This window comes from Camellia sinensis, chromosome 1 (assembly GCF_055761805.1).
Source record: "Camellia sinensis isolate YWXY chromosome 1, ASM5576180v1, whole genome shotgun sequence".
Taxonomy (NCBI): domain Eukaryota; kingdom Viridiplantae; phylum Streptophyta; class Magnoliopsida; order Ericales; family Theaceae; genus Camellia; species Camellia sinensis.
Genome location: NC_138961.1, coordinates 35,008,638 through 35,035,809, shown reverse-complemented (window position 1 = coordinate 35,035,809; position 27,172 = coordinate 35,008,638). Strand labels below are relative to the sequence as shown.

The 27,172-nt window shown below is 33.3% G+C and overlaps 1 protein-coding gene across 1 annotated transcript; it reads left to right on the top strand.

Moving 5' to 3' along the window:
* Positions 1–2,799: 2,799 nt before the first annotated feature.
* Positions 2,800–5,832, top strand: LOC114258690 (7-deoxyloganetic acid glucosyltransferase). The gene is made up of 2 exons (XM_028198669.2): positions 2,800–3,436; positions 4,783–5,832. Exons 1-2 carry the CDS (start codon positions 2,914–2,916, stop codon positions 5,733–5,735), a joined length of 1,476 nt encoding a protein of 491 aa, XP_028054470.2. The 5' UTR covers positions 2,800–2,913; the 3' UTR covers positions 5,736–5,832.
* The last annotated feature ends 21,340 nt before the right edge of the window (positions 5,833–27,172 follow it).

Here is a 27,172-nt window from a genome sequence, read left to right as displayed (position 1 = left end):
TACTGAAAAAATATATTGAAATATTTTTCTTCTTAAAGAACTTATAACAATTTTGTTTGTATTACACGCTCTACAAAACTCAAATAAAATAACAACTCTCCCTAATCTTAATGAAAATTAAGAAACAAACATATAAGATTTAAAGTTATATTGCATATCAAAAATATAAAAGGCAGCAAAAAAAAAATTGTATATCTAAAAACAAATTGAACAATTTAATTCCCAATGGAAGGCATATCAAAAATATAAAAGGCATATCAAAAATTTTAATCCAGATGATAAATTACATTAAACTGGATAAATTACATTTTAAGATCAAGTATTATATATCTATCTATTATTGTAGATTAATCTATTATTGCAAAACATTTACAAATGATAATATTAAATTAAAAAAAAATCATAAAGTAAAAGCAAATTGAACAATTTAATTCCCAATAGAAGCCAAGCAACATATTAAAGAAGTAGGATACCTTTAATGGTTTAGCCAATTTTCTATGAACAATAGCTGATTAAAAATAAATAAATCAAATAGAGAGAGGAGGACAAAAGATTTAGCCAATTTTCTTATTTGTATAATCAATTTTACTCCCCAAAATTACTATATGTGAGAGAGAGATTTCATATTAAAAAAATTTAAAATAAGACCTACCAAATATCCATGAGCTTCTTAAGACTCAGCACACAGATTGCAAAAATCTATGTGTAAAATCAAATAGAGAGAGGGGCACTAAAGATCTTTGCAATTTTCTTATTTGTATAATCAATTTTACTCCCTAAAATTACTATATGTGAAAGAAAGATTTCATATTTAAAAAATATAAAATAAGACCTACCAAGTACCAATGAGCTTCTTCAAACTTAGCACACAGATTGCAAAGATTTATGTGTAAATTGTCACAAATTTTAGTCAACACTATTACAATGAGCACACAACAGGTTCTAATTGCTTATTTGGAGTCTTTTGTTGTTCCAATTCTACGTGCACTGAACATATAAAGCTGATCAAGAAGACTTAATCTTTCCAATTTTGGTTACTTGTATTTCAAGCATCTCCTTGAATATAGCTAGCTATGAGACCTAGGATGTTTTTGAGTGGATGTTGTTTTTTCCCCTCCATTTTAGCATTGGATACTGTCATGAGCTAAATTTATATTAAAGAACTAGTAGTTTTGGGTCCAAAATATAAAAATACCATCTGGAGGTGGAGTGTGATCATAAAAAGGGAAAACATTATGAAGTCATCAGTCAATTGCTTTTGTATCTTGATTATGACTTAGCTTATACCTAATGGGATTGGTATTTACTAATGAAATTGATCGGTTAAAGAGTTTCATTCCCTGAAGATATGTCATTTATTAGAATGTTACTTTGAACCACACACACAAAATTTGTTTAACATGCATCTATTGATACAAATAAGTATTATTTTATACATATATTAAGACTTTCATAATATGAAAAAAGAAACTTATAATTTTAATAATTTTGTAGGAAAAATGGAATCATTCACAGTATTAATCTGTCAAAGTCCAACTCACATTTAATAATGGCATCAGTTCTATTTTCTACGTGGGGATAACTATCACATGGAATCTCTGGTATATTTGTGGCATTTTTGAAGTGTTCATGCACATGTCCATGTGTGATGGAAATTGATCTATATATCTTGCCAAGTGATGTTTGAAATTCAGAATCCAATCCATGTGGAACTTGGTGGTGTGCTATCTAGAAAAAGAGGCATGATTTGTGAAAGTGTAGTGAATTAAATGTGAAATAAAATGCTTATCCATTGAGATTTCATTACATGACCAACGGGTGAGGCCTCAACCTTGAGGCAGAACCTTGACACAAATCTAGCAAGCTAAAATTATGTAAAAAAAAGCCTCTTATCTTAGCAAAATCAACAATCCACCACCAAGCTAAGATATGCATATACATATATATGATCAATTACATGCCCAAGATGACTACTAAAATGAAGCATATACAGTTGACATGAAAAGTGAAAAAGGAAAAATTCCAAACTATTTAAGTCTAAGTCTAAGTCTAAACAATTGAAGTTGATAAGACAAAAAAATCCAAGACACTCATTTTATATTATTTTTTTAAGAGCACTGAATTTCATTTTAACTAACTAACAAATATAGAAAAATCAAAATTTTAAATACTGAATTTCTACACAAACAAACAAACAAAAGCTTATTAAGTCTAAAAAATTACGAACATTTGTGATAGTGCAAACAAACAAACCAACCAAAATGCAAACAAACCAACATGTGTTTCCAGTTCCATCTGAATCAGAGAGAGAGAGAGGGGTAGTAAAATTGTATGAAAAATGTTTTGGAGTTCTAATTCTTGAGTTCTAAATTCAGTTTTAATGAGTTGGTAATGAGGCCTCGTTTGGGAACAAGCTAATTTAGCAACTTTTTGACTATTTGGCTAAAAAGGTAGGTAAAAAAAACTTGTATGTTTGGGATGACTTTTCGGCTAATTACGAAAAGATGTGCAAAAAGTAGAGAAAAAGAGAATCTTTGACTTTTTGGTATGAGTTGTTGACTTTTTGGCTAATTTAGTAACTTTTTGACTAATTGGCTAAAAAAGTAAGTCTCCAAACGGGGCCTGAGTCTCACCTACTATGATGTGATGTTTTAGTATTGGTTTTTTTTTTTTTCTTTTTCTCCTTATCATGTCATTAGTGCTTTGAATCATTGTTGAAATTATATCTAAACAACCGAGAAAAAAAAAAAAATTAAAAACAATGTAATGGGTGTAGTAGACACAAGAGACTCTTTGTCCTTTACTTATTTAAGGATATGAAACGTGTGTTTCCAGTTCCATCTGAATCACAGAGAGAGAGAGAGAGAGAGAGAGAGAGAGGTAGTAAAATTGTATTGAAACATAAACCCATTCATGGCTGATCCAGTAGAAACCCTCCAACCACATGTACTCATCTTCCCCCTCCCAGCACAAGGCCATGTAAATTCCATGCTCAAGCTTGCCGAGCTTCTCTGCCTCTCCGACTTCCACGTCACCTTCCTCGTCTCCGACCACACCCATGATCGCCTCCTCCGTCACACAGACGTTCACAAGCGTTTCGAACACTATCCTAAATTTCGGTTCCAAACGTTTTACGATGGAATCCCAGCAGAGAGCGCTCGATCTGGAAATGATTTTCTAACGGAGCTGATTGTTTCTTTGAAAACCGTAATAAAACCGTTTTTCAGAGAACTGCTTTTTCGCTCTAATTGTCTGAGCTCTGAGACGAATCGGCCTGTAACGTGCATGATAACAGATGGGGTATTGAGTTTCGCTATTGATATTGCTGAAGAGATGGGTATTCCCATCATTTATTTCCGAACAATCAGCGCTTGTGCCTTCTGGGCTTACTTTTGCATCCCTCAACTCATTGAAGCTGGCGAGCTTCCCTTCAAAGGTAGGTGTGCCTAATCTTCTTTTCATCAGCATATACAAGCACAAATTTCTATTTTTGAACAAAGTAAACTATTATTTTGAATGTGTATTCCATCCTAATTTGGTTTAATTCTAGCCATCCATTGCATTTTCTATGTGTGAATCTAGCATTGCACCTACCCCTGTCCTCTTATTTCTTTTTCTTTTTTTTTTCTTTTTTTTTTTAATGCACATTTACACCAAAATTAATGTATAACCTGGATACAATAATGGACTGCGGAATTTTGCAAATAAACATCAATATAAAATGAATAATATTATATGTACCAATTAATATACTAATTCATATATCAATTGATGATATAACATAATTTAAAAAGTTTTTGAGATTTGTAATATAATTAATAAGTGTGGTCAATAATAATATTATAACTAGTGTTGGTACACTAATTAATACATTAATTAGTACATGTAACACTATCGATATAAAATTATATCAATTTTGTTAGGCTAAAGTATAATTATATATATATATTGGAGAAGTTTAAATGTTAATATTTATCAAACTAATAAAATTTGAGTACTGTTATATTTACCGAATTTGTTCAGTCTAAATTTGTCTAAAATAAAACTCTTTTCGGCAAGAATTTTTCATTTTGGAAACACACGGAAGACTCGTCTTAGAAAAAGTCTTATTTGTCAGGCTGAACAAATTCAATAAATAAATTATTAATCATAAGATTTTTATGAAGTTTGAGGGGCCAAAATATTTAAGAGGGAGGGAGTGGGGTAGAGAGGGACAGTAGTGGTAGGTGATGGGTTGTGGGAAGGAAAAATTACTATTCAAGTGTATTGTTAAAAAAAAATTACATATGTTTATAAGTTTATAAATTTAATAATCAAAATTAATAAATTTTACCATTAATTTAAATAAAAAAAATCATCTTTTACCGACATGACATTTCCCTTGTGGGAATGGGGGAAATGGCGAGATCGGAGGTTAGGGTAGAGGAAGTAGGTGGCATGCTCTGTGGTTCTTGAGGTCATCATGAATGGGAGTGGGGATGCAGAAAATTGATGTCGGGTTGTTGTGTGGTGTGGGTGTGGTTGGTGTTTCTCTCCCTGTGAAGATTTACGTCTGGTTTGAAAATAACTTTTATTTTAATAATTTTTTATAAAATAATATATAAAAAAATAAAGAGGGCAACATAATAATTTATAATAATTTTTTAATTTTTTAACTAAAATATACAAATGAGATGGTAGTATTTTTCGAAATTTAAACAAGGCATCAATTTTCTATGCATATGGGTAACATTTCTTGGTCGCCAAACAAACTCTTACCAATAATAGTCCCAATATTTGTAGGAAACAATTTGGATGTACCAATAAAAAGCATACCGGGCATGGAAGCTTTTCTCCGGCGACGTGACCTTCCTGGTATTTGTCGTACCGATGACTTAAACAACCCGGATTTCCAGTTTGTGTCGACTGAGACCAGGCAAACAACACGAGCTCAAGCCCTCATACTCAACACATTCGAAGACCTAGAAGGACCCATACTCTCTCACATACGAATTCGCATGCCAAACGTCTACACAATTGGACCACTCCATTCACACCACAAGACAAGGCTGGCAGCAACAGCACCGCCAATGGTGGCAACCACCACGTCGAACAGTCTCTGGGAAGAAGATAGCAGCTGCATAACGTGGCTCGATGCACAACCATCACAATCTGTGATCTATGTAAGCTTCGGAAGTATTGCGACCATCACAAACCGTCAACTGATGGAGTTGTGGCATGGTTTGGTGAATAGTGGGAAGCGGTTTTTGTGGGTCATACGATCACAATTGGTCACCAGCGGAGATGGAGAGGCCCAGATTCCGGCGGAGCTGTTAGAGGCGACGAAGGAAAGGGGGTACGTGGTCGGGTGGGCCCCACAAGAAGAGGTCCTAGACCACCCGGCCGTTGGCGGGTTTTTAACTCACAGTGGGTGGAACTCGACTTTAGAGAGTATAGCTGCTGGAGTACCAATGATATGTTGGCCTTACTTTGTGGATCAACAAGTGAATAGTAGGTTTGTTGGAGAGGTGTGGAAGCTTGGGATGGATATGAAGGACACTTGTGATAGAGACATTGTTGAGAAGATGGTCAAGGATCTAATGGAGGTAAGGAAAAGTGAGTTGGTTCAATCGGCTAATCTGATGGCTGAGTTGGCAGGAAAAGCCATTGGTAAAGGGGGATCATCTTATTGTAATTTGGACCGTCTGATCGAAGACATCAAACTGATGAGCATGCAATCACCCAAAATAACTTAAATTGTTTTCAACAAAATTTGTGTTATTCGTTATTTTTTTAGATAGGTAGGTGTGTTATTCGTTATTTAAAAATAATAAAGCATCTCTATTTAGTCAACACCAAAATCTTATTGGACAAATGGCAATGTTTGGTACGCATTTCTTTGACTTTTAATATGATTAGCGGTTGCCACACGCGATGTATGTGTAATTTAAATAAATAAAAATAAAATAAAATATTTATCATATATTGTGTGTTAATTAAGTGGTAAAAGTCTTGTTCATTTGACATAAGTTTAAGGTTCAAATCTCCTCCTCTCATCTATATATTTTTTTTAATTTCAAATAAAAAAGTAGACAAAGACTTCAAGACATCATAAAAGGTATTTACTTTATAATAATATAGATTTTTATTTTAAATTGGGCTAGTGATTTGAGAATTTTTCAAAAAACTTAAGATTTTATTTTAAAATCAAAAGACACTACGACATTTTCTTAGTTTAGTGACATTTGAAAGTGCCACAAAACTATTCTTCTAATGACATTTTTTGGTCTTGTGGCATTTTGAACAAGTGCCACTTCTATCGGTGCCACGGTAGATACTTGCAAGTGCCACTGCACCATCATGGCTGAAAACTTTCAATGACATTTTAATGTCATGGTAGATATTATTTGTGGCACTATCAAGCGCCATTAAAAAAAGAGTTAGTGACACTTGTAAGTGTCATTACACCATCAAGACTAAAACCTTTCGGTGACACTTTAATGTCATGGTAGGCACTATTCGTGACGCTATCAAGTGTCATTCATAACGATAATTCGTTGTAGAACAATTTTATCCGCTCTTGCAGAGACTCGAACCGCCAACCTTCCGCACCATAAACCTTATACACCACACTCTTCCCACTACACCTCTATAGCACCACATGATTATATATGCAACATGTATTATTTATGTAGTACATACATCCATATTAATATAAAAATATATGTATAAACATAATTATTGTATTGAACATAATTTATGTAAAATAAACTATTTACTACCAAAATAAAAAAAAAAAGACCACTTTTGGCGACTAAAAAATTTTTTAGTCGCCAATTCTATACTTTTGGCTACTAATTGTTTTTTAGTTGCTAAAAAACTTAACTTTTGCCGACCAAAATCGGATTTGGTCGCCGAAGATGCACTTTCAGCTACCAAAATTTTGGTCACCAAAAAATTTTATTCCTACCTTAGGATTTTAGTTCTCCCGCGCTAAAAATGACCACTTTTGGCGACTAAACTTATTTTTTAGTCGCCAATTGAAATGCTACTAGAGCCTTATATGTTTTGTGGTTATGTGGCATTTTTCTAAAACATTTAATGCCAATTTTTATTTTTGTGGCATTTTCTAAAAACATGCTACTAGTGTAGTGTCACAAAAGTGTAAATTTGTTGTAGTGACATTTTTGTTGTAGTGAAGTGACACTTTTTTTAATTGAAATGCCACTAGAGCCTTGTATGTTTGTGGCTCTATGACATTTTTCTAAAAAATGCCACCAAATATTCTTTTTGTGACATTTTTTAAGAATATGCCACTAGTATGGTGTCACTAAAATATGTTTTTGTTGTAGTGTTGTGACACTTGTTCATTGAAATGTCACTAGAGCCTTTTATGTTTGTCGTTTTGTGGCATTTTTCAAAAACGTGCCACTAAATATCATTTTTGTGGCATTTTCTAAAAATATGCCACTAGTGTAGTGCCACTAAAGTATGTTTTTGTTATAGTTTTGTTACACTTATTCATTGAAATGTCACTAGAGCCTTTTATCACTACAAGAAAAATCATTTTTGGCGACTAAATTTTTAGTCGCCAAAAGTCCGCTTTTAGTCGCCGAAAGTCGAGTTTTTACTTTCAATGACTAATTTTTTTAGTCGCCCCTTTTGTCGCGCATACGTGGTCGCGAGAGGTATCGGCAACTAAACTTTTTTTAGTCGGCAAAAAAGAGCTCTTTAGCGACCAACTGTTTAGTCGCCATTGGTGCATTACACTTTTTAAAAGCACACATTTAGCGACTAATATTTTAGTCGCCAATAGTCCATGAATCGCCGACTAAACTATTTTGTCGCCCAAAATAACACTTTTGGCAACTAAAAGTTTAGTCGCCAAAGGTTCTTCCGTAAAAAAAAAAAAAACAAATTCTTTGGTTTTTCTGATATTCAAACCGTGAACCATTTCCAACTGCCAACACCTTTACCAACATACTCCCTCCACTATGCCACTTGAACATCACATGACTATATATGCAATATATATTATTTATATACTATTTTGACCGGTATTCATACAAAACCATATATGTAAATATAATTATTTTTATTGAATATAATTTATGTAAAAAATAAATTATTTATTAAAAAAAATGTAGGCCTCTTTTAGTCGCCAATTCTATGATTTTTGGGCTACTAATTAATTTGTTGTCGCTAAAAAAATATGTTTAAATTAAAAATAGCACTTTTGGCGACTAAATCTGTTTTTAGTCGCCAAAAACGTCCCGTTTTGGCTACTAAATTGAAATTTAGTCGCCAATTCACTGTTTTTAGCTACTAATTTTTTTTTTTGTAGCCAAAAACCTTCATTTTCAGCTACTAATCTTTTTTTAGTCGGCAAAAGACCTATAATCGGCGACTAAAATGGTTTTTAGTCGCCAAAACCAACACTTTTGGCTACTAAATTATTTTAGTCGCCAAAAACCGTCGCTTTTGGCCACCAAACAACCTTTAGTCGGTAAAACTGCTATATTCGGCGACCAACAAACAGTTTAGTCGCTAAAACCCTGGTATTCGGCGACTAATTCATTTTAGTCGGCAAAAGGCTTCATTTTTGGCGACTACATCCAGTTTAGTCGCCATTTGGTCAACTTTCAGCGACGAAATTCTAAATTTTAGTCGCCATTTGTGCATTTTCTTGTAGTGTATATTTGTCGTTTTGTGGCATTTTTCAAAAACGTGCCACTAAATATCATTTTCTGTGGTATTTTCTAAAAATATGCCACTAGTGTAGTGCCACTAAAGTATGTTTTTGTTGTAGTGAGAGGATCAGATTCCGACAGAGCTGTCAGGGTCGACAAAGGAAAGGGGGTACGTGGTCGGGCGGACCCTACAAGAAGAGGTCCTAGACCACCCTACCGTTGGCAGGTTTTTTACCTACTGTGGATGGAACTCGATTTTAGAGAAGGGAAATGATAGAGAGCTCTAAATATAGAGCTCTAATTTGAGTTCTAATGATGTGTCAAAGTAAAATAAAATAAAATAAAATAAAATAAGGCACAAACATCACATCAGGATGGGACCTACCTTCCCATTAGAGCTATTAGAGCTCCTATATTAGAGCTCTAAAGTATTTTTATTTTAGAGAATATAGTTGTTGGAGTGCCAATGATATGTTGGCCTTACTTTGTGGATCAACCGGTGAATAGTAGGTTTGTTGGAGAGGTATGGAAGCTTGGGATAGATATGAAGGACACTTGTGATAGGGACATTGTTGACAAGATGGTCAAGGATCTAATGGAGGTAAGGAAAAGTGAGTTGGTTCAATCAGCTAGTCGGATGCCTGAGTTGGCTGGAAAAGCCATTGGTGAAGGTAGATAATCTTATTGCAATTTGTACCGTCTGATCCAAGACGTCAAACTGATGAGCGTGCAATCACCCAAAATAGCTTAAATTGTATTCAGCAAAATTTGTGTTATTCGTTATTTTTTTACATAGGTGTGTTATTCGATATTTGAAAATAATAAAAGCATCTCTATTGAGTCAACATCAAAATGTCATTGGACATATGGTAATATTTCGTTTCATTTTTAGAAATTTGATAAAAATAAATGTAAAAATAAAATAAAATAAAATAGAGAAATTTTTATATTATTTTATCGTTTGAGAAGTTAGAAATAAATTTCAAAAAAAATTTAAAATATCTTTTTGATATTTATTTTTAATAAATTAATTTTTAATTTTTAAAAAAAAATTATGGAAAAAATTTATTTTCCCTAAAAAGCAAAATAGTTTGACCAATACAATTATTAAATCCATGTAATTGTTTTTTCTTAGCTCTTCCAGTCTTTTAATTCAAAAAGTCATGACTTTTTAATTTTATTATAATTCAACAATGTTTTAATTATCACATTTTTCGGAGTGTGTTAATTATCATATTTGTATGTGTATCGTAATTTGTTTCCTTTTTTATGCACATAAAAAGTAGAGTCCTTTGCTCTCGCAAAAAAAGTAGTGCAGTCTTCCTACGCCAAAATTAAATTTTAGCAGCGATTTTTTATCGCCATTAAAAAATGTAAAATCGTTGTTAAAGTATTTAATGACAGTAATTTAGGATCGCCGTTTATACTTGTATCGAAAAAGGTACAATCGTCGTAAAAGGATAAATTACTGTTGTTAAAAGTCAATCAAAAATGGCTGTAATATAAGACCAAAAATGGCGGTTCTTTACCGCCGTAAATAGGTTCAAATTTTTAAAAAAGTAATTGTACCCCCCAAGTCTCGAACCCTTGACTTCTAATCCACGCACGCCAACCACTCCACCACAACAACTCTATATTAAATATGTTCCTTAAATAAATATTTAAACATTACTTTTGCTTTATTGTATATTGAACCTCTGGCCGCGCGTGGTCACCACTCGCCGGAGCTCTGCCGGCAAAGACCGCCGTCATTAACTGCGGTAATAAGAGGGCTTTAGCGACAGTTTTGGTACCGCCGCTAAAAGAGGGCTTTAGTGGCAGTTTTTTTAACGACGGTTTCATTGTTGTCGTTAAAGATACTTTAGCGGCGATTTTTTGAAGGTGGTAGCGAAACTGCCGTTAAAAAATATTAACGGCGGTATTAACGACAGTTTCGTTACCGTCGTTAACAGTACCTTTAACGGCGGTAACGAAAACCGCCATTAAAAAAATCGCCGTTAATGCCCTGTTTTGGCGTAGTGTCTGTTTTCACCATATTTTATTTTTCAGTGGATTGTGGTCTATTAGTTATGGTCAAGCTCAATTATGATTTATCAATTGAAATTATAAATTATTTTTAAAGAATAATTTTGACCACATTTGTTTTTATTATTTTTGTCGACAAGTATGCTGATATGGCGTGACAAGTATGCTAGTAACGTTGCATGAAAGAGATAATGATGTGGCTTGAAAAGATTAAATAAAACCAATAAAAATATTTGTTAAAATCAATTAGAAACCATATGTTAAAATCGGGGGGATCAATATAAAGTCAAAGCACAAAATTTACCAGTAGTTCCTATGAAGATATGGGATATGGTTGAGTGGTGCAAAGATCAAGAAAGATCAAAGATTGATAGCTACAACATGAGGTGGCCAAGCAAGTATAAAAGGAGGACTTAAAGAATGAAAAAAGGACATCAATCAACCATCAAACACAGTCGTGCAGAGTTATTTAAGAGTAGTTCTAAATTAACATTTTTAGGAATAGATTAAACTAGTTGCTTTTTCTAGCTTCCACTTCTCTTCTTTTTGTTGATTGTTGTATTTCTTCAATTTTTTGTTATTGCTTAAGTTCTTGTAACTCATGACAAGTGACAATTTATTCGAATTAACACATATTATGTTTTGTTCCATTTCTTCTTCATTTAATTACTTTCAGGGAAGTCCTTAATCTGTTTAAGGCAAAGAACTTAAACACCAAGCCTAATTTTATTTGTGTTTACTTAAAATTTATTTGAGTTTGTCAATCAAACTATTATCGATTGGGTTTAAACTAGATTTTTACCAACTCAGTCCTTTAAATTAAAGTTAATATAATGAATAAAGCTATACACATCAATTGTTATATTAATTAGTGTATTTAGGGGATGATGTGACATAATTTTATTAACGTTGAATTTTTGTAGTTTATAAAATAATTGAGATCCATAATTTTGAAATTATAACGCTATAACATGTATTATTACACTAATTAGTATAATAATTGATCTGTAGCACCACTGTTATATAATGCCAATGCATTAAAAAAATGTACAATTTATATCACAAAAATGTAATATCATAATACTTATTGTAATTGAATAAACCTACACGCATCAATGGATATGTCAATTAGTGTATTAACGGATGATTTGACATAATTTTAGAAATTTATATCTTAGTATTTTGTATAATATGTGGGGTCCATAATTTTAAAATTTTAATATTATAATATATGCTGATACATTAATTAATATACCAATTGGTACATGTAGCACTACTGATTATAATTTTATTTGACAACCATCATTTAAGCCTCATTTGGGTTGGTTTGGGATGTTCTAAAAAAGTGCACTTTTTGACTTATTGACTTATATGGATTGGGTTTGGGTTGGGTTTGATGTGATGTATTAGAGAGGTGATGTGATTTAAATAAGATGATGTGACTTAAATAGGATAGTGACTTTTTGACTTTTTGTATTATTTAGTTTATGCCAAACCAACCCTAAGTATTTTAGCCAAAAAATCACTATATATTATCACATCACTCTTTTTATTTTTCTATATATCTTTTCATAAAAAATTAAAAAATTATTAAAATAATCTAATCTCACACACAACCTTTAACATTTATTAGGACACTATCTTTCGTGTTATATATTAACGTGCTGATAACAGATTAAAATAATGTTCAAAGTTCGATGTCATATAACATGTCTTTTAAATTATTGGGCATACCATCGATTTGTTGGTTTAATAGCTTATCTTTCTTTGATATACATTAATACATACTCGTTTGTTTTTTATTTTTACTGAAATTTTTTTAATATTTTAAATAATTTTTTTACTTTTTAGACACACTTAACATAAATATACTTAAAAAGTAAAAAAAAAAATATAAAAAAAATCTTTTAAAAATTCACTAAATATCAAAAATACAAAAAAAAAATACAAGAATTCAGTACATTTTTTATATTTTTATGTATTTATTAATTTTTTAAAATATTTTTTCACAAATTTTTTACTTTTTAGATACATCCAAGTAAGGTGCATCTAAAGAAGTAAAAAAATATTTAAAATTTTAAAAATATTCACTAAAAACAAAAAAACACAAAAACAAAAAAAATCAATTTTCAAAAAACTTAATCCAGAAAACTCAAACCAAACACACTAAATAGCTTTTTTTTTTTTTTTAAACCCAAGAGTGGGTGGCATTGTGGTTAAGGCTTAGGGTTTAAGCCCCAAGGTCACAAGTTCAATTCCCTCCTCCTTGGGCCAATCTCCTGGGCGAAGCACAGTTAGTTAGGAGGTTGGATCTCAAGTTGTCTAATCAGTACTTGGTGTGGATTAGTTAGGAGGTTGGATCTCAAGTTGTCTAATCAGCATTTGGTATGGGTTCAATACTCCTTCGCTGTGCGAGTCCTGACTTAAAGCGAAACTTGTCTTGGGAGGTCGGGGTAAGTTCTCAGATTATAGTCTCCTCGCTCGAAACGGCTTAAAACGGAACTTGTCTTGGAAGGTCTCCTTCGCTGTGCGAGTCCTGACTTAAAGCGAAACTTGTCTTGGGAGGTCGGGGTAAGTTCTCAGATTATAGTCTCCTCGCTCGAAACGGCTTAAAACGGAACTTGTCTTGGAAGGTCGGGGTAAGTTCCCAGATTATAGTCTCTTCGCTCGAAACAGCTGCCTTGGACCTACGAGAAGGTAGGGAGGATTTTCCTGTAACAAAAAATAAATAAATAAATAATAAATAAAAAATTGACCTTTTAAATTTAAATTGTTACACAAATTTTATTTAAAAAAAAAAGTTAGAGTTTGATCATTATAATAAAATAAATTTTAAAGTTTTAATTTTATCAATTTAAATTTTAAACTTTTGATTCATTTTTGTGGCATTTTCTAAAAATATGCCACTAGTGTAGTGCCACTAAAATATGTTTTTGTTGTAGTTTTGTGACACTTGTTCATTGAAATGTCACTAGAGCCTTTTATGTTTGTCGTTTTGTGGCATTTTTCAAAAACGTGCCACTAAATATCATTTTTTGTGGCATTTTCTAAAAATATGCCACTAGTGTAGTGCCACTAAAGTATGTTTTTGTTGTAGTGTTTTAATCATTAAACTTCATAAAAATGATATTTTAAATATTATATATATATATATATATATATATATTTATATTGATTTTAATTACTAAAAATATTATTTTTTTATTTTAATTTTACTTAATGATATTAGGTGAATGTTTTAAATTAAAAATAAATTTAAAAAATTAGAATTTAAATTAATAAAATTAAAAATCATAATTTATTTTGTTATTTATTTGATTTTATTTTTGTTGTTAAGGAAACAAGGCTAAAACTAGGAATGGCAACGGGCCGGGCCGGGGCCGAGGACCACCTTCCCCGTCCCCGATCCCAGATGGTGAAAATTACCCCGTCCCCGACCTCGATCCCCGACGGGGGACCCATCATAATCCCCGCCCTCGTCCCCTAACGGGGATCGGTCTGAGATGAACAACAATGAACAACAAAACTAATCTAACAACAATGATCCTCTGTTTCTTCTTCGTCAACAACAACAACAATGAGATTATACATACATATATACATACAAGTTAATCTATATTTATATATATTGAAAAATCAATGAGATGATACATACATATATATATATATATATAGAGAGAGAGAGAGAGGGCTAAGGGTGAGACGATTCATGATCTAAGGGCTTCACGATTCACGATCTGTTGGCGATCGGCGGAGGCGAGAGTGATTTATGATCTGTTAGCGATCGACGAGGTGGTGATTCACGATCTGTTGGTGATTCACGGAGTGTGATCAAATCTGAGAGAGAAAGAGTGAGACCGAGAGTGACACACGAGAAGAGAGAAGAGAGTGGTTCTTTGATTGACGATTGGTGGTGAGTCGGTGACAAGACAGCAACAGCGGTGAGGAGAAGAGAGAGAGAGGGGGCTTAGGGTGAGACGAAGATGAAATCTAGATTAGGGTGTGAGAGAAAGAGAGAGAGAGAGAGAGAGAGAGAGAGAGAGAGAGTGAAAGAGAATTGATTTAGTGAAATCTGTGAATAGAGAGTGTAGATGAGTAAATAGAAAAGTATATATATACGGGGATAAGCTCGGGGATAAATCGGGGCGAGGAACAGGGACGGGGCCGGGCCAGGTGCGAGACTGGAACATTGATCCCCGTCCCCGGCCCGAATCTGTTCGGGGATTGATTTTTAAATACCATTTCCGTCCTGTCGGGGGTATTTTTCGGAAAAAACCCGCTCAATTCGAGATCGGGGGGTCGGGTCCCCATCGGGCCGGTTTCAAATTGCCATCCCTAGCTAAAACCTTGAAGGATTTTTTGTTTTTTTTGTTCATAAATTTTTTATTCAAAATTAATCATCATAACTTATACAACTATTACGTTCACATATCTGAATTGTTCATTAAAAAAAAAAGAAAAATTAAAAAAAAAATCCCTAAATTGTTTACGGCTGAGCGGCAAACGAGAGAATTTAGGGACAAGAAGTTAACTGTTGGCACGTCAAGAAAACCATGGATCTGCGAAATATACACATGCTTTCATGCAATTTCAAAAATAATTAGTTTATTATTTTATCTCTTATTACTTTAAAAAATTAAGAACTAAAATAATATAAATTTTTTAATTTACACTTCTTTTATATTCATTAATAATACAAGAGCATATTTGATTGATAGGATTAGAACATAAGATTGAGATTATTAATTTGTGGACTGAATAATCTTGTGTTTATTTTGAAATTTTGTTTTAGGATTATTAATCCAATAGATAATTAATCTAATAAATTTGTAGAATTATTAATAATGGGATAGGGGTGGAATTATATACCTTGAGTTGTGAAATAAAATAAGAAAATTCTTTTACCTTTGACTAAAAATTAAAAAACTTATTATTTTTTTATATAATTTTATATTTTAGAAAGTTAAAACTAATTTTTAAAAATTTAAAAATATTTTTTGATATTTATTTTATCAAATTAGTCTATATTTTAAAAAAAAATATTGAAAAAAAAAACCAAACATGGCCTTTGTATTTTGTATTATTATTTTGCTATTATTTATTTATTTATAATTTTTTTCAAAACCACGTTTATGAAGTAATTTTAATAAAGTAAAAATTGTGAAGAAATATCGATGGAGGGTAAGATTGAAAAAAAAGATAAATATAATTATAATCCTACATTTATATATTTTCTTATTCAATGCAAATCAAACAATAGACAAAGAGATAATTTATTCTATTAATCCTATTAGATGGTGAATACCATAATAATTTGATGGAATTATTAATATATTTACAATTAATCTTGTGAATCAAACATGACCTAAAAATACAATTATGACAATTGATATTCCAAAAAAAAATATACTATCAAAGGAAAATTTTTAAAAAATAATATTTTTAAAGTATAATAATTATACTATCAAAAAAAAATTAAATTCCCTGAAAATACTATATTTTAAGTCTATATTTTAGACTCATTTTTTAAAATTGAGTGATGGGTTAAGACTAATGCAATCTCTTCCCTCCCCTTTTGCCCTCAACTTCTTTGCCTTCCCTCTTTCGGTATCTTCAGTGATTGCCGAAGAACCCATCCTCCATTACCCACACTCTCAGAGTAGCCCCAAAACGGATAAATGGTTATGAAAATGCTCAGAATTTATAGCAAGGCTGTTAAGGCCTAATTTGGGAAGACTAAATAAGTGCACTTTTTGATTTTTTATACAATATGGGTTGGGTTTGGGTTGGGTTTGAAGTGATGTGTTAGAGAGGTGATGTGACTTAAACAAGATGATGTGACTTAAATAAGATAGTGACTTTTTGACTTTTTATCTTTTTTCAATCATGCCAAACTTGGCTATTGGCTACTGATTAGACTACGCATACGCTGTGTTTGGTTGGAAAATTTGAAGAGGAATTTGGAAAGGAAAAATGAAAAGTTTGATGAAATGTGAATAAAATATAGTTACATTTCACCTAGTTTCTGTAGGACAATCTTCACTGTATTTAAAAAGATTAAATTCTGTTGTGTACAAAACAACAACAAGAATAAAAGAAATAGAGAAAATGAGAGAATTTGTTTGATTACAAAAATCAAACTCAAAATAAAAATAAATAAAAGCAGAATTAAATTAAACAACTTACTTGGTTAATTTATTTGAATAACTTTTCTGATCAAGTCCAGTGTTTAACATTGTGTCCTTAAGACAGATTCGTCATCTCCACGGTGCTTTCAGAATTTGGACGTCTATCTCCTAGGATGAAATGATCTACCACAAATAATAGCAGCACTACAAATTGTTTGCCTTACGAACACACTAAGTGTTTACACTCTTTCTTTCGGAAATAAAATGCAGTAAGATGAAGAATATAATTAGTAGAAGTGAAATACGAAATTTCTGAATGAAAAACATCAAATGAGGGTGGTCCTATTTATAGATGTAAAGGTGACTCTTGGTTTTGAATTGAACAGGTATGATACCTGTTGGTTTTGAATTCAAACAGATTTGAATCTGTTAACAATTCAAACAGATAGCAAAACGGGAAGGGCCCTGTTTGGGTGTGCACTAATTCCAAACTAGTTTATTTCTGTTTGAAAACGGGAAGGGCCCTGTTTAGATGTACAGAAAATCCAAATCAGTTTAATTTGAATTCTGGATTTTATTTTACCAAAAAATAAAATTAAATTCAAATGTTTTTGCCCAAAAAGATTAGAAGCCCAACTCAACCACACACCACGCACCCGCGCCCAAGCCCAGGCCCAGCCCGCCCGACCGGACGGATGGTGGCGGCGGCGCGCGCGTGTGTGGTGATTTTTTGGTCCAATGAGTCTAGCCCATTTTGTCCATAACCTCTCCCTCTAAAACACTTGGGTACCCCTTGGGGCACACCCCAAGTATCAAACCCAAGCCTTATAAACCCTTTCAAAACTTCCTACCAAATCAATGTGGGACAAGTCAATTTACAACCTTAAGGAATTTCCACCAAAACTCCATTTCCATGGAGCACACTTTGGCTTCAATTTCCCATTCACTCGGTAATGGTTTTGAGCAACCAAATATACCACGTGAATCACAACGCGGCATAGAACGCGTTACCACTTTGACCCGAGTAAATCGACACTCGGGGCCCACCTAAAAAATAGACAAAACTTGAGGAAAAATTCTGGTTTTACCTAGAATTTTTTCCACTATTTCCAACATTCCCCCACATGAATGGAATTTAATGACAACGGAAATGCAACAATATGCAGACTTAACGAAAGAGTATAAGTCGAAAATATCTTGCATCAGGATAGGTAGTTTTCGGCCTTGAACCTTCCCTAGTGATAACCTATCGGACTTACTGGCTAACCAATGGACGCGATGCCTTGAATTGTTCAGCCGTTTGTATAAGCCAAGACAATAGATTTCACACAAAATATCTTCTAACACATCGTGGTTCTCACTGTTGTGTTCATTTTGGCCTTGAACGCGCCTGGTTTTCATAAGTGTTTCTAGAGAATTTAGCCTCTTCATTCTCATAGAACCGGCCCCAGTTCAACACTCATATAGGTGATTCTTATTGTGAGTATCTCCTTATACTCGTCTTGATTTTATACTTTAATCAAGATATAAGTAATCATTAAAAGCAAAGCTTATCCTTATACCCCTGCAGATAACATATGTTGCAGATATCACTCTCACCATAGGAATGGGTAGGAATGTTAATCCCTTGGTGATTTCTGGCGAGCCATACATAACTTAGTTGTCCCTTTGAACTTAGTTCTTGGGATCTCCAGTCATATAAGTAGGGTTACCATTATGACGACTCTTATGTAATAGGCTTTAATCCCATCCCCTTTGATGAACTATACACTAGCTCTTTTGTCAAACCTTTTGTTAACGGATCCGCAATATTCTCTTTAGATTTTATATAATCTATTGAGATTATTCCGTTTGACAACAATTGTCTTACGGTATTATGTCGACGACGAATATGTCGTGACTTACCGTTATACATGTGATTCTGTGCCCTGCCTATTGCAGATTGACTATCACAATGAATGCAAATAGCTGGCACATGCTTTGGCCACATCGGAATGTCTTCTAAGAAGTGACGAAGCCATTCTGCTTCTTCACCTGCTTTGTCTAAAGCAATGAACTCGGATTCCATTGTGGATCGTGCGATGCAAGTTTGTTTCGTGGACTTCCAAGAAACAGCAGCGCCTCCTAGAGTAAAGACATATCCACTAGTAGATTTTGAATCTTTAGTATCTGATATCCAATTGGCATCACAATAACCTTCGAGTACTGCTAGATATCGAGTAAAGTTCAAACCATGATCACGAGTAAATCTTAGATATCTAAGAACTCGAATGATCGCTTTCCAATGGTCTTCTCCAGGGTTACTAGTGTACCTACTCAATTTACTGATAGCATAAGCTATATCAGGACGAGTACAATTCATTAGGTACATTAGGCTTCCAATGATTTGGGAGTATTTTAACTGAGACACTGCATCACCTTTATTTTTCGATAAATAAAGACTGATGTCTACAGGTGTTCTAGCTAAATTCAAATCATCCTTGATAAATTTATCCAGAATTTTCTCAATATAATAAGATTGAGATAATGCATATCCGTCAGATGTTTTAGTAATTTTCATTCCTAATATAACATCTGCGACCCCCATATCTTTCATATCAAATCTTTTGTTAAGCATCTGCTTAGTTGATTTGATCATGTTTTGACTGCTTCCAATGATAAGCATGTCATCCACATAAAGACAAACTATGACATATCCTTGGTCAGTGTTTTTAACATAGACGCATTTGTCACATTCGTTTATCTTAAACCCATTAGTAAGCATTGCTTGATCAAATTTTTCATGTCATTGCTTAGGTGCTTGTTTTAATCCATAAAGGGATTTTACAAGTCGACAAACTTTCTTTTCTTGTCCTGATACTACAAACCCTTCGGGTTGTTCCATATAGATCTCTTCATTTAGATCACCGTTTAAGAAAGCTGTCTTAACATCCATTTGATGTATTTCTAATTTAAACAACGCTGCTATAGAAAAAAGCATGCGAATGGATGTTATTCTTGTCACAGGGGAATATGTGTCAAAATAGTCCAGACCTTCCTTTTGTCTGTAACCTTTAACAACAAGTCTTGCTTTATACTTGTCAATTGAACCATCTGCTTTCATTTTTCTCTTGAATATCCATTTATATCCAAGAGGTTTAGAACCTGGTGGAAGATCCACCAATTCCCAAGTATGATTTTGCATAATGGATTCAATTTCATTATTAACAGCCTCTTTCCACAAAGGTGCTTCAGGACCTGTCATTGCTGCCTTAAAGCTTTGAGGTTCATTTTCTAACAAGTATGTCAGAAAATCTGGACCAAAGGATTTTGATGTTCTCGCTCTTTTACTTCGTCTTGGTTCATCATTAGTTAAATCCTGTTGGTCGAGACTATTACTAGTCTCTTTTGTTTGATTGTCATTAGTCTCTTGACTTTGTGTACAATCATAAGTTCTTTTCTGTGAACTTAATTCCTGTCCTTTCTTGTAAGGAAAGATATGTTCAAAAAACACAGCATTCATTGACTCTATAATAGTGTTCACATTTATATCAGGTATTTCTGATTTATAAGTCAGAAACCGATATGCACTACTATTCTGAGCATAACCAATAAACACACAGTCTATTGTTTTTGGTCCAATCTTAGTCTTTTTAGGAACAGGAACTTCAACTTTTGCCAAACACCCCCACACTTTTAAGTATTTGTATGAAGGTGGTCGACCTTTCCACAATTCATAAGGAATGCTTTTGGTTTTCTTGTGGGGTATTCTATTAAGAACATAATTAGCAGACAATATTGCTTCCCCCCACAAGTTCTGTGGTAAACCTGAACTTAGTAACATGGCATTCATCATTTCTTTTAGGGTTCTATTCTTTCTTTCAGCAATTCCATTTTGCTGTGGAGAATAAGGGGCTGTAGTTTGGTGAATAATGCCATGTTGTGTACGAAATTCATTTAATGGTGCATCATATTCACCACCCCTATCACTTCTAACCATTTTAATGGTTTTACCAAGTTGATTTTCAACTTCTGTTTTGTAGAGTTTAAACATTTCTAAGGCTTCATCTTTATTTCTAAGTAAATAAACATAACAATATCTTGTGCAATCATCGATAAATGTTATGAAATACTTTTTGCCTCCTCTAGTTTGAATAAATTTTAAATCACATACATCAGTATGAATTAATTCTAGTGGTTCGGTTTTTCTTTCAACCGATTTAAATGGAGCCTTAGTTAGTTTCGCTTCTACACAAATTTCACATTTATGATTAGGATTAATTTCAAACTTTGGTATATGATCTAAACCAATTAATCTACGCAAAGCATCAAAATTCACATCTTAATCTACCATGCCATGAATTTGACTCAAGAATATAAACAAAAGATGTGTTATTCTTATTCATAGCAACTTTCGGTACAATTGTCATTACATTCAACTTAAAGAGACCATCACTCATGTATCCCTTACCAACATACATACCACTCTTTGTTAATACAAATTTATCAGACTCAAATACAAGCCTAAAACCATTTTTACTTAAGAAAGACCCAGAAACTAAATTCTTCCGGATGTCAGGTACATGCAGTACGTTGTTGAGGGTCAATTCTTTCCCTGATGTCATCTTCAAGATCACTTTCCCTTGTCCAGCCACAGTAGAAGTAAAAGAATTTCCCATGAAAAGTTGTTCACCATTTGCAGCCTCATTGTAGGTAGTGAACATCTTCTTGTCCGTACATATGTGACGAGTTGCTCTAGTGTCAACCCACCACTCTTTGGGATTTCCAACCAAGTTAGCCTCAGACACCACAGCAGAAAGGTTGATGTCATTCACTTCGTCAGAGATGTAATCCAATTCTGTTACATTGGCTTGATTGGTGGTCTTCTTACTTGTACTTCCATGATTCTTTTTAGGGCGGCGGCAGTCAGAAGCTCGATGTCCAGTTTTGCCACAGTTATAGCATTTTCCTTTGAACTTCTTGCTACTATCGCCTTGTTTAGGATCATCTCCAGTAAACTTTCTCTTTTTGTTATGTGGTTTATGAACTTGTTCAACCACATTAGCCTTGGACTCAATGGGATTTTTCCCATTCCTCTTTTCAGCCTTTCGGTTATCTTCTTCAATTCTTAATCTTACAATCAATTCATCCATAGTCATCTCTTTGCGTTTATGTTTTAAATAATTTTTGAAATCTTTCCAAGCCGGTGGTAACTTTTCCACTAAAGCAGCGACTTGGAATGACTCGCTAAGAGACATACCTTCTGAATGAATATCATGCAAAATTATTTGAAAATTTTGAACTTGAGATATTACCGTTTGGGAGTCTACCATAACAAAGTCCAGAAATTTACCGACGACAAATTTTTTCGTGCCGGCATCTTCTGTCTTGTATTTCTTCTCCAAAGAATCGCACAATTCTTTTGCTGTTTTCAGAGGACTGTATACATTATACAGCATATTGTCAAGGTCATTTAGGATGTAGTTTCTGCACAGGAAACCTGAATGTTTCCAAGCATCTACAGCGGCAACAACTTGCCGATCACTTTCACCCTCTTTAAGTGCTGGAGCCTCTTCATGGAGAAACCGGGCCAAATTAAGAGTTGTAAGATAGAACAGCATCTTCTGCTGCCATCTCTTAAACTTGGTACCGTTAAATTTTTTCGATTTTTCTCCATGATTGATTGGTACATGAACATGGTTCTGGATAGGGACCGATGTAGGTGTAACAATAGGAGTACCACTGCCAGATGCAGTTTCAATTGTAGTAACCATAATCTCTGATTACAAAAATCAGAAAATATCAAAACACAAATTAATTTTCTAGTTACTAAAACCAGAAAATAATTATAACAACAAAATAATTTTTATTTTCCTTGTTACTAAAACTAGAAAAATAAAATATCACAAGAATTTTCTGTAATACCAAATAATATTCTGAATTGTTAATGACACCAGTATCGTACTACTAGTTGTTGTCAAAGAAAAGAGACAGTATATTACTACTATCTGTCAAATAGCATAAATCACTATTTGTTTTTCCAACCAGAATATTAATTTGAAAACACAGAAAATTAAATACAATGAAGATACCCAAAAAGGAATCTGTCTTAAGATTGTAGGACAATCTTCACTGTATTTAAAAAGATTAAATTATGTTGTGTACAAAACAACAACAAGAATAAAAGAAATAGAGAAAATGAGAGAATTTGTTTGATTACAAAAATCAAACTCAAAATAAAAATAAATAAAAACAGAATTAAATTAAACAACTTACTTGGTTAATTTATTTGAATAACTTTTCTGATCAAGTCCAGTGTTTAACACTGTGTCCTTAAGACAGATTCGTCCTCTCCACGGTACTTTCAGAATTCGGACGTCTATCTCCCAGGATGAAATGATCTACCACAAACAATAGCAGCACTACAAATTGTTTGCCTTACGAACACACTAAGTGTTTACACTCTTTCTTTCGGAAATAAAATGCAGCAAGATGAAGAATATAATTAGCAGAAGTGAAATACGAAATTTATGAATAAAAAACATCAAATGAGGGTGGTCCTATTTATAGATGTAAAGGTGACTCTTGGTTTTGAATTGAACAGGTATGATACCTGTTGGTTTTGAATTCAAACAGATTTGAATCTGTTAACAATTCAAACAGATAGCAAAACGGGAAGGGCCCTGTTTGGGTGTGCACTAATTCCAAACTAGTTTATTTCTATTTGAAGACGGGAAGGGCCCTGTTTGGATGTACAGAAAATCCAAATCAGTTTAATTTGAATTCTGGATTTTATTTTACCAAAAAATAAAATTAAATTCAAATGTTTTTTGCCCAAAAAGATTAGAAGCCCAACTCAACCACACACCCGCGCCCAAGCCCAGCCCGCCCGACCGGACGGACCGCGGGGCGCGCATGTGTGGTGATTTTTGGGTCCAACGGGTCTAGCCCATTTTGTCCATAACCTCTTCCTCTAAAACACTTGGGTACCCCTTGGAGCACACCCCAAGTATCAAACCCAAGCCTTATAAACCCTTTCAAAACTTCCCACCAAATCAATGTGGGACAAGCCAGTTTACAACCTTAAGGAATTTCTACCAAAACTCCATTTCCATAGAGCACACTTTGGCTTCAATTTCCCATTCACTTGGTAATGGTTTTGAACAACCAAATACACCACGTGAATCACAACGCGGCATAGAACGCGTTACCACTTTGACCCGAGTAAATCGACACTCGGGGCCCACCTAAAAAATAGACCAAACTTGAGGAAAAATTCTGGTTTTACCTAGAATTTTTTCCACAATTTCCAACAGTTTCACACACCTTTGCCCTTTTTCTTTTCAAATCCCTTCCCAAATCCCTCAACCAAACACAACATTAAAATATTTCCTGTGTAAATTGAATAATTATAACCAACACACTCCTTTCTGGGTTTTCATGGATATGGTAGATGTAAAACAATTTCAAATGTATTGATTTTTCATATACTTTAAGATTGTGTTTCATTTATGAATTACGGACGAATTTGAGATGAAAAGAAAATGCATATAAAATATAGATTTTACCTACTTTTTTTCTGTATAAATTTTATCTATATTCATAAACCAAATACGACATAAGGAAAGCAGATGAATGGAGATATGGCGCTAGTCTGTGGTGAGGCATTGGTCTTTAAGGAGAGAGGGTGGATGAGGGATATGGCGGTGGTCGGTGGTAGTGGAGGGGGAAGTGGTCACGGCAAAAGACAAAAGTTTAACGGAGGCAGTAGGAAGAGGGAATGGGAAGGAAAGAGATCACATAGGGGAGGGTGTATGAATGGAAGTGATGAGATTTTGGTGGGGCTCATAATTTTAGTGAGGTGGCTTCATTTGATTTGTTGTCGGTAATGACAGCGCCATAACGTACCCTCATCAGTTATTTATGAATGGAAAAATTGTAAAGGAAAATGTTTGAGGGCCCTAATTTCTGTGGCTCAAATGGTTCAAATTTGCCAAAACGACGTCGTTTTGGCAATTTTGATGTTGTTTTGTACTCAAAACGACGTCGTTTTGACAAATTCGAGCCATTTGAGCCACAAAAATTAGGGCCCTCTATCATTGTTGAATTGTAAATCAGTGAAAACACGGGAAAAAAAGAAAAAAAAAATAGAAAGGGAATTACTTAGGCCTCGTTTGGGAAGGCTCTGTTTTAGTCAAAAAGTCAAAAAGTTACTAAATTAGTCAAAAAGTCAACAACTCATACAAAAAAGTCAAAGATTCTCTTTTCTCTCTACTTTTTGCACATCCTTTCATAATTAGCCAAAAAATCATCCCATGCATACTAGTTTTTTTAGCTCATATTTTAGTCAAATAGTCAAAAAATTTCTAAATTAGCCTGTTCCCAAACGAGGCCTTATTTTCAGTTGAAATTTTAATTAAGTCAAATAATTGAGATTTTTAATCGATAAGAATTATTAAATGAAAAACTCTGATTGGTAAGAGTCTTAAACGGAAAATTCTTGTTGGTAAAAATTATTGAAAAAATGTAACTGACTCATAATTTTATACTCTTATTGGTAAAAAAACTTTCATTTAATGACTCTTATCAATAAAAAATCTCTATTTAATGATTCTTATCTATAAAAAATCTTAATTGTCTGATTCAGTTAAAAGTTTAACTAGAAAGAAGTTAGATCCAAAAAGAAAATTGGTCAAACTTATCAATTGTAATAATTGAAGTAACAATTTTTTTTTAATGATTTGAAATTTTTTAAAAATCTTTGCACTTATTTATAATTTTTCCTTTATGAACTGAATTCCAGCACAAAAGTAACAGCGATAATGTAACGTTAAAAGTAACTAAATTGAGTAAGTTTTCGAATCACTTAAGGCTTCATTTGAGAAATGAGTTGATTTTTTAATTTTTAAAATTTGTTGACTTTTTTAATTTGTGGTTAAATTGTTTCATTTGGAAAGGATTTTTGATTTTTTTGTGAAAGAAAAAATGTAATGATTATGGATTGGATGTGATGTTTTGTCTTATTAAGTTAAAAAATCTAATTTATTTTTTTGTGACTATTTTAACCAAAAAAAGCCCAAACCCTCCCTTCCCAAATGAGCACTAAAATAATTAAAAATGTATTACGATAAAATTAAGGGAAAATCGGTCTAAGGTCCCTATCAAACTTTTAGTAATGGATTAAGTCCACAATCTGTTGTTTTGTAGTCTAAGGTCCCTCACCCCATCCCCTCTCCATCCACGTTGTCCTGAGTCCGAGCAACAAGCTGGTCTGCCGTATGCATGTCTCCATTATAGAGAGAGAAGCTGGTCGTTCTTTGTGTTGCCCTCTCCATCCCGTCCCTCATGCATGGTCTAGGTGTGTGGGTCTCTCCTTGCTGTGTACTCTCTCCTTTCTCTCTCTAAGCCGAGAGAGAGAGCCCGTGTACAGCTCTCTGTAATCATGTTCGTGTATCCTCCTCTCTTGATGCCATGGAGCTGATTTGCAGAGAAACAAGCTATGGACTCTTTCGATTGAGATTTGGTTTGACAAAACTCTTTTTAGAATTGTAAAACATATAGCTATGAGCTTTAAAGCAAACTTGTTTGATAAAATGTTTCTTAGAAAAATAATCATAGAGAAAAACAATTACAATTTTCTATAATTTGTTCAAAACACAAAGAAAATTATGATTTTTTTTTGTTTCTAGGTAGCCCAAATTTCTGTGGTTTGGTTTGATTTTGAATGACCAATAATAAAGAAGTCTAAATAACCAAGAAATATTTCCTGGTAGGTAACTAGAGAAATTCTTTGATTTTGAATGACCAATAATGGCTATGAGAAATTTGGAGAATCAGAAGCTTCTTCTACAACCATATATCCAAAGAAAAAATATTAGAGAGTGAGAGAGAGTTTAGGGTAAGATGAGACTTGAACTTACTTTGTCCAAAGAAATTACAGTGGGAAATCCAGAGAAATTTGGCGAGAATTTCTCTGGACAGTGGGAAGTCCAGATAAATTTGAAAAGAAGTCCAGAGAAATTTGGAATTAGGTAAGGATAGATATACCCTGGAAAATTTGTAGATAAGTACAACAAAAATTTATTGAATTCATTCAAAGAAAATGATAGAAATTTCCCAAACAATTGTAGAATTTTTGAATCAATATCAACAATATAGCATATTCAAACAAAATGAAGCACATTACAATTTCTCTGGAGAGAATGGAAGGCCAGAGAAATTTACAGTGGGAATCTAGGGAATGTTAGAGAAATTGGAAAGTCTAGAGAAATTCTTCCCAGAATTTCTCTGGACTAATTTTCTCTTTGAAGTTGAATTTTCTCTGGAAGTCTAGGGAATGACTTCTTTTCTTTCTTGTCTATGCTAGGGTAT

Bases quoted from the DNA above. Each gene is read 5' to 3' on its own strand.
- LOC114258690 (XM_028198669.2), top strand. From the start codon at position 2,914: ATGGCTGATCCAGTAGAAACCCTCCAACCACATGTACTCATCTTCCCC. The intron at 3,437-4,782 runs GTAGGTGTGCCT...CAATATTTGTAG, and splicing joins TGGCGAGCTTCCCTTCAAAG to GAAACAATTTGGATGTACCA.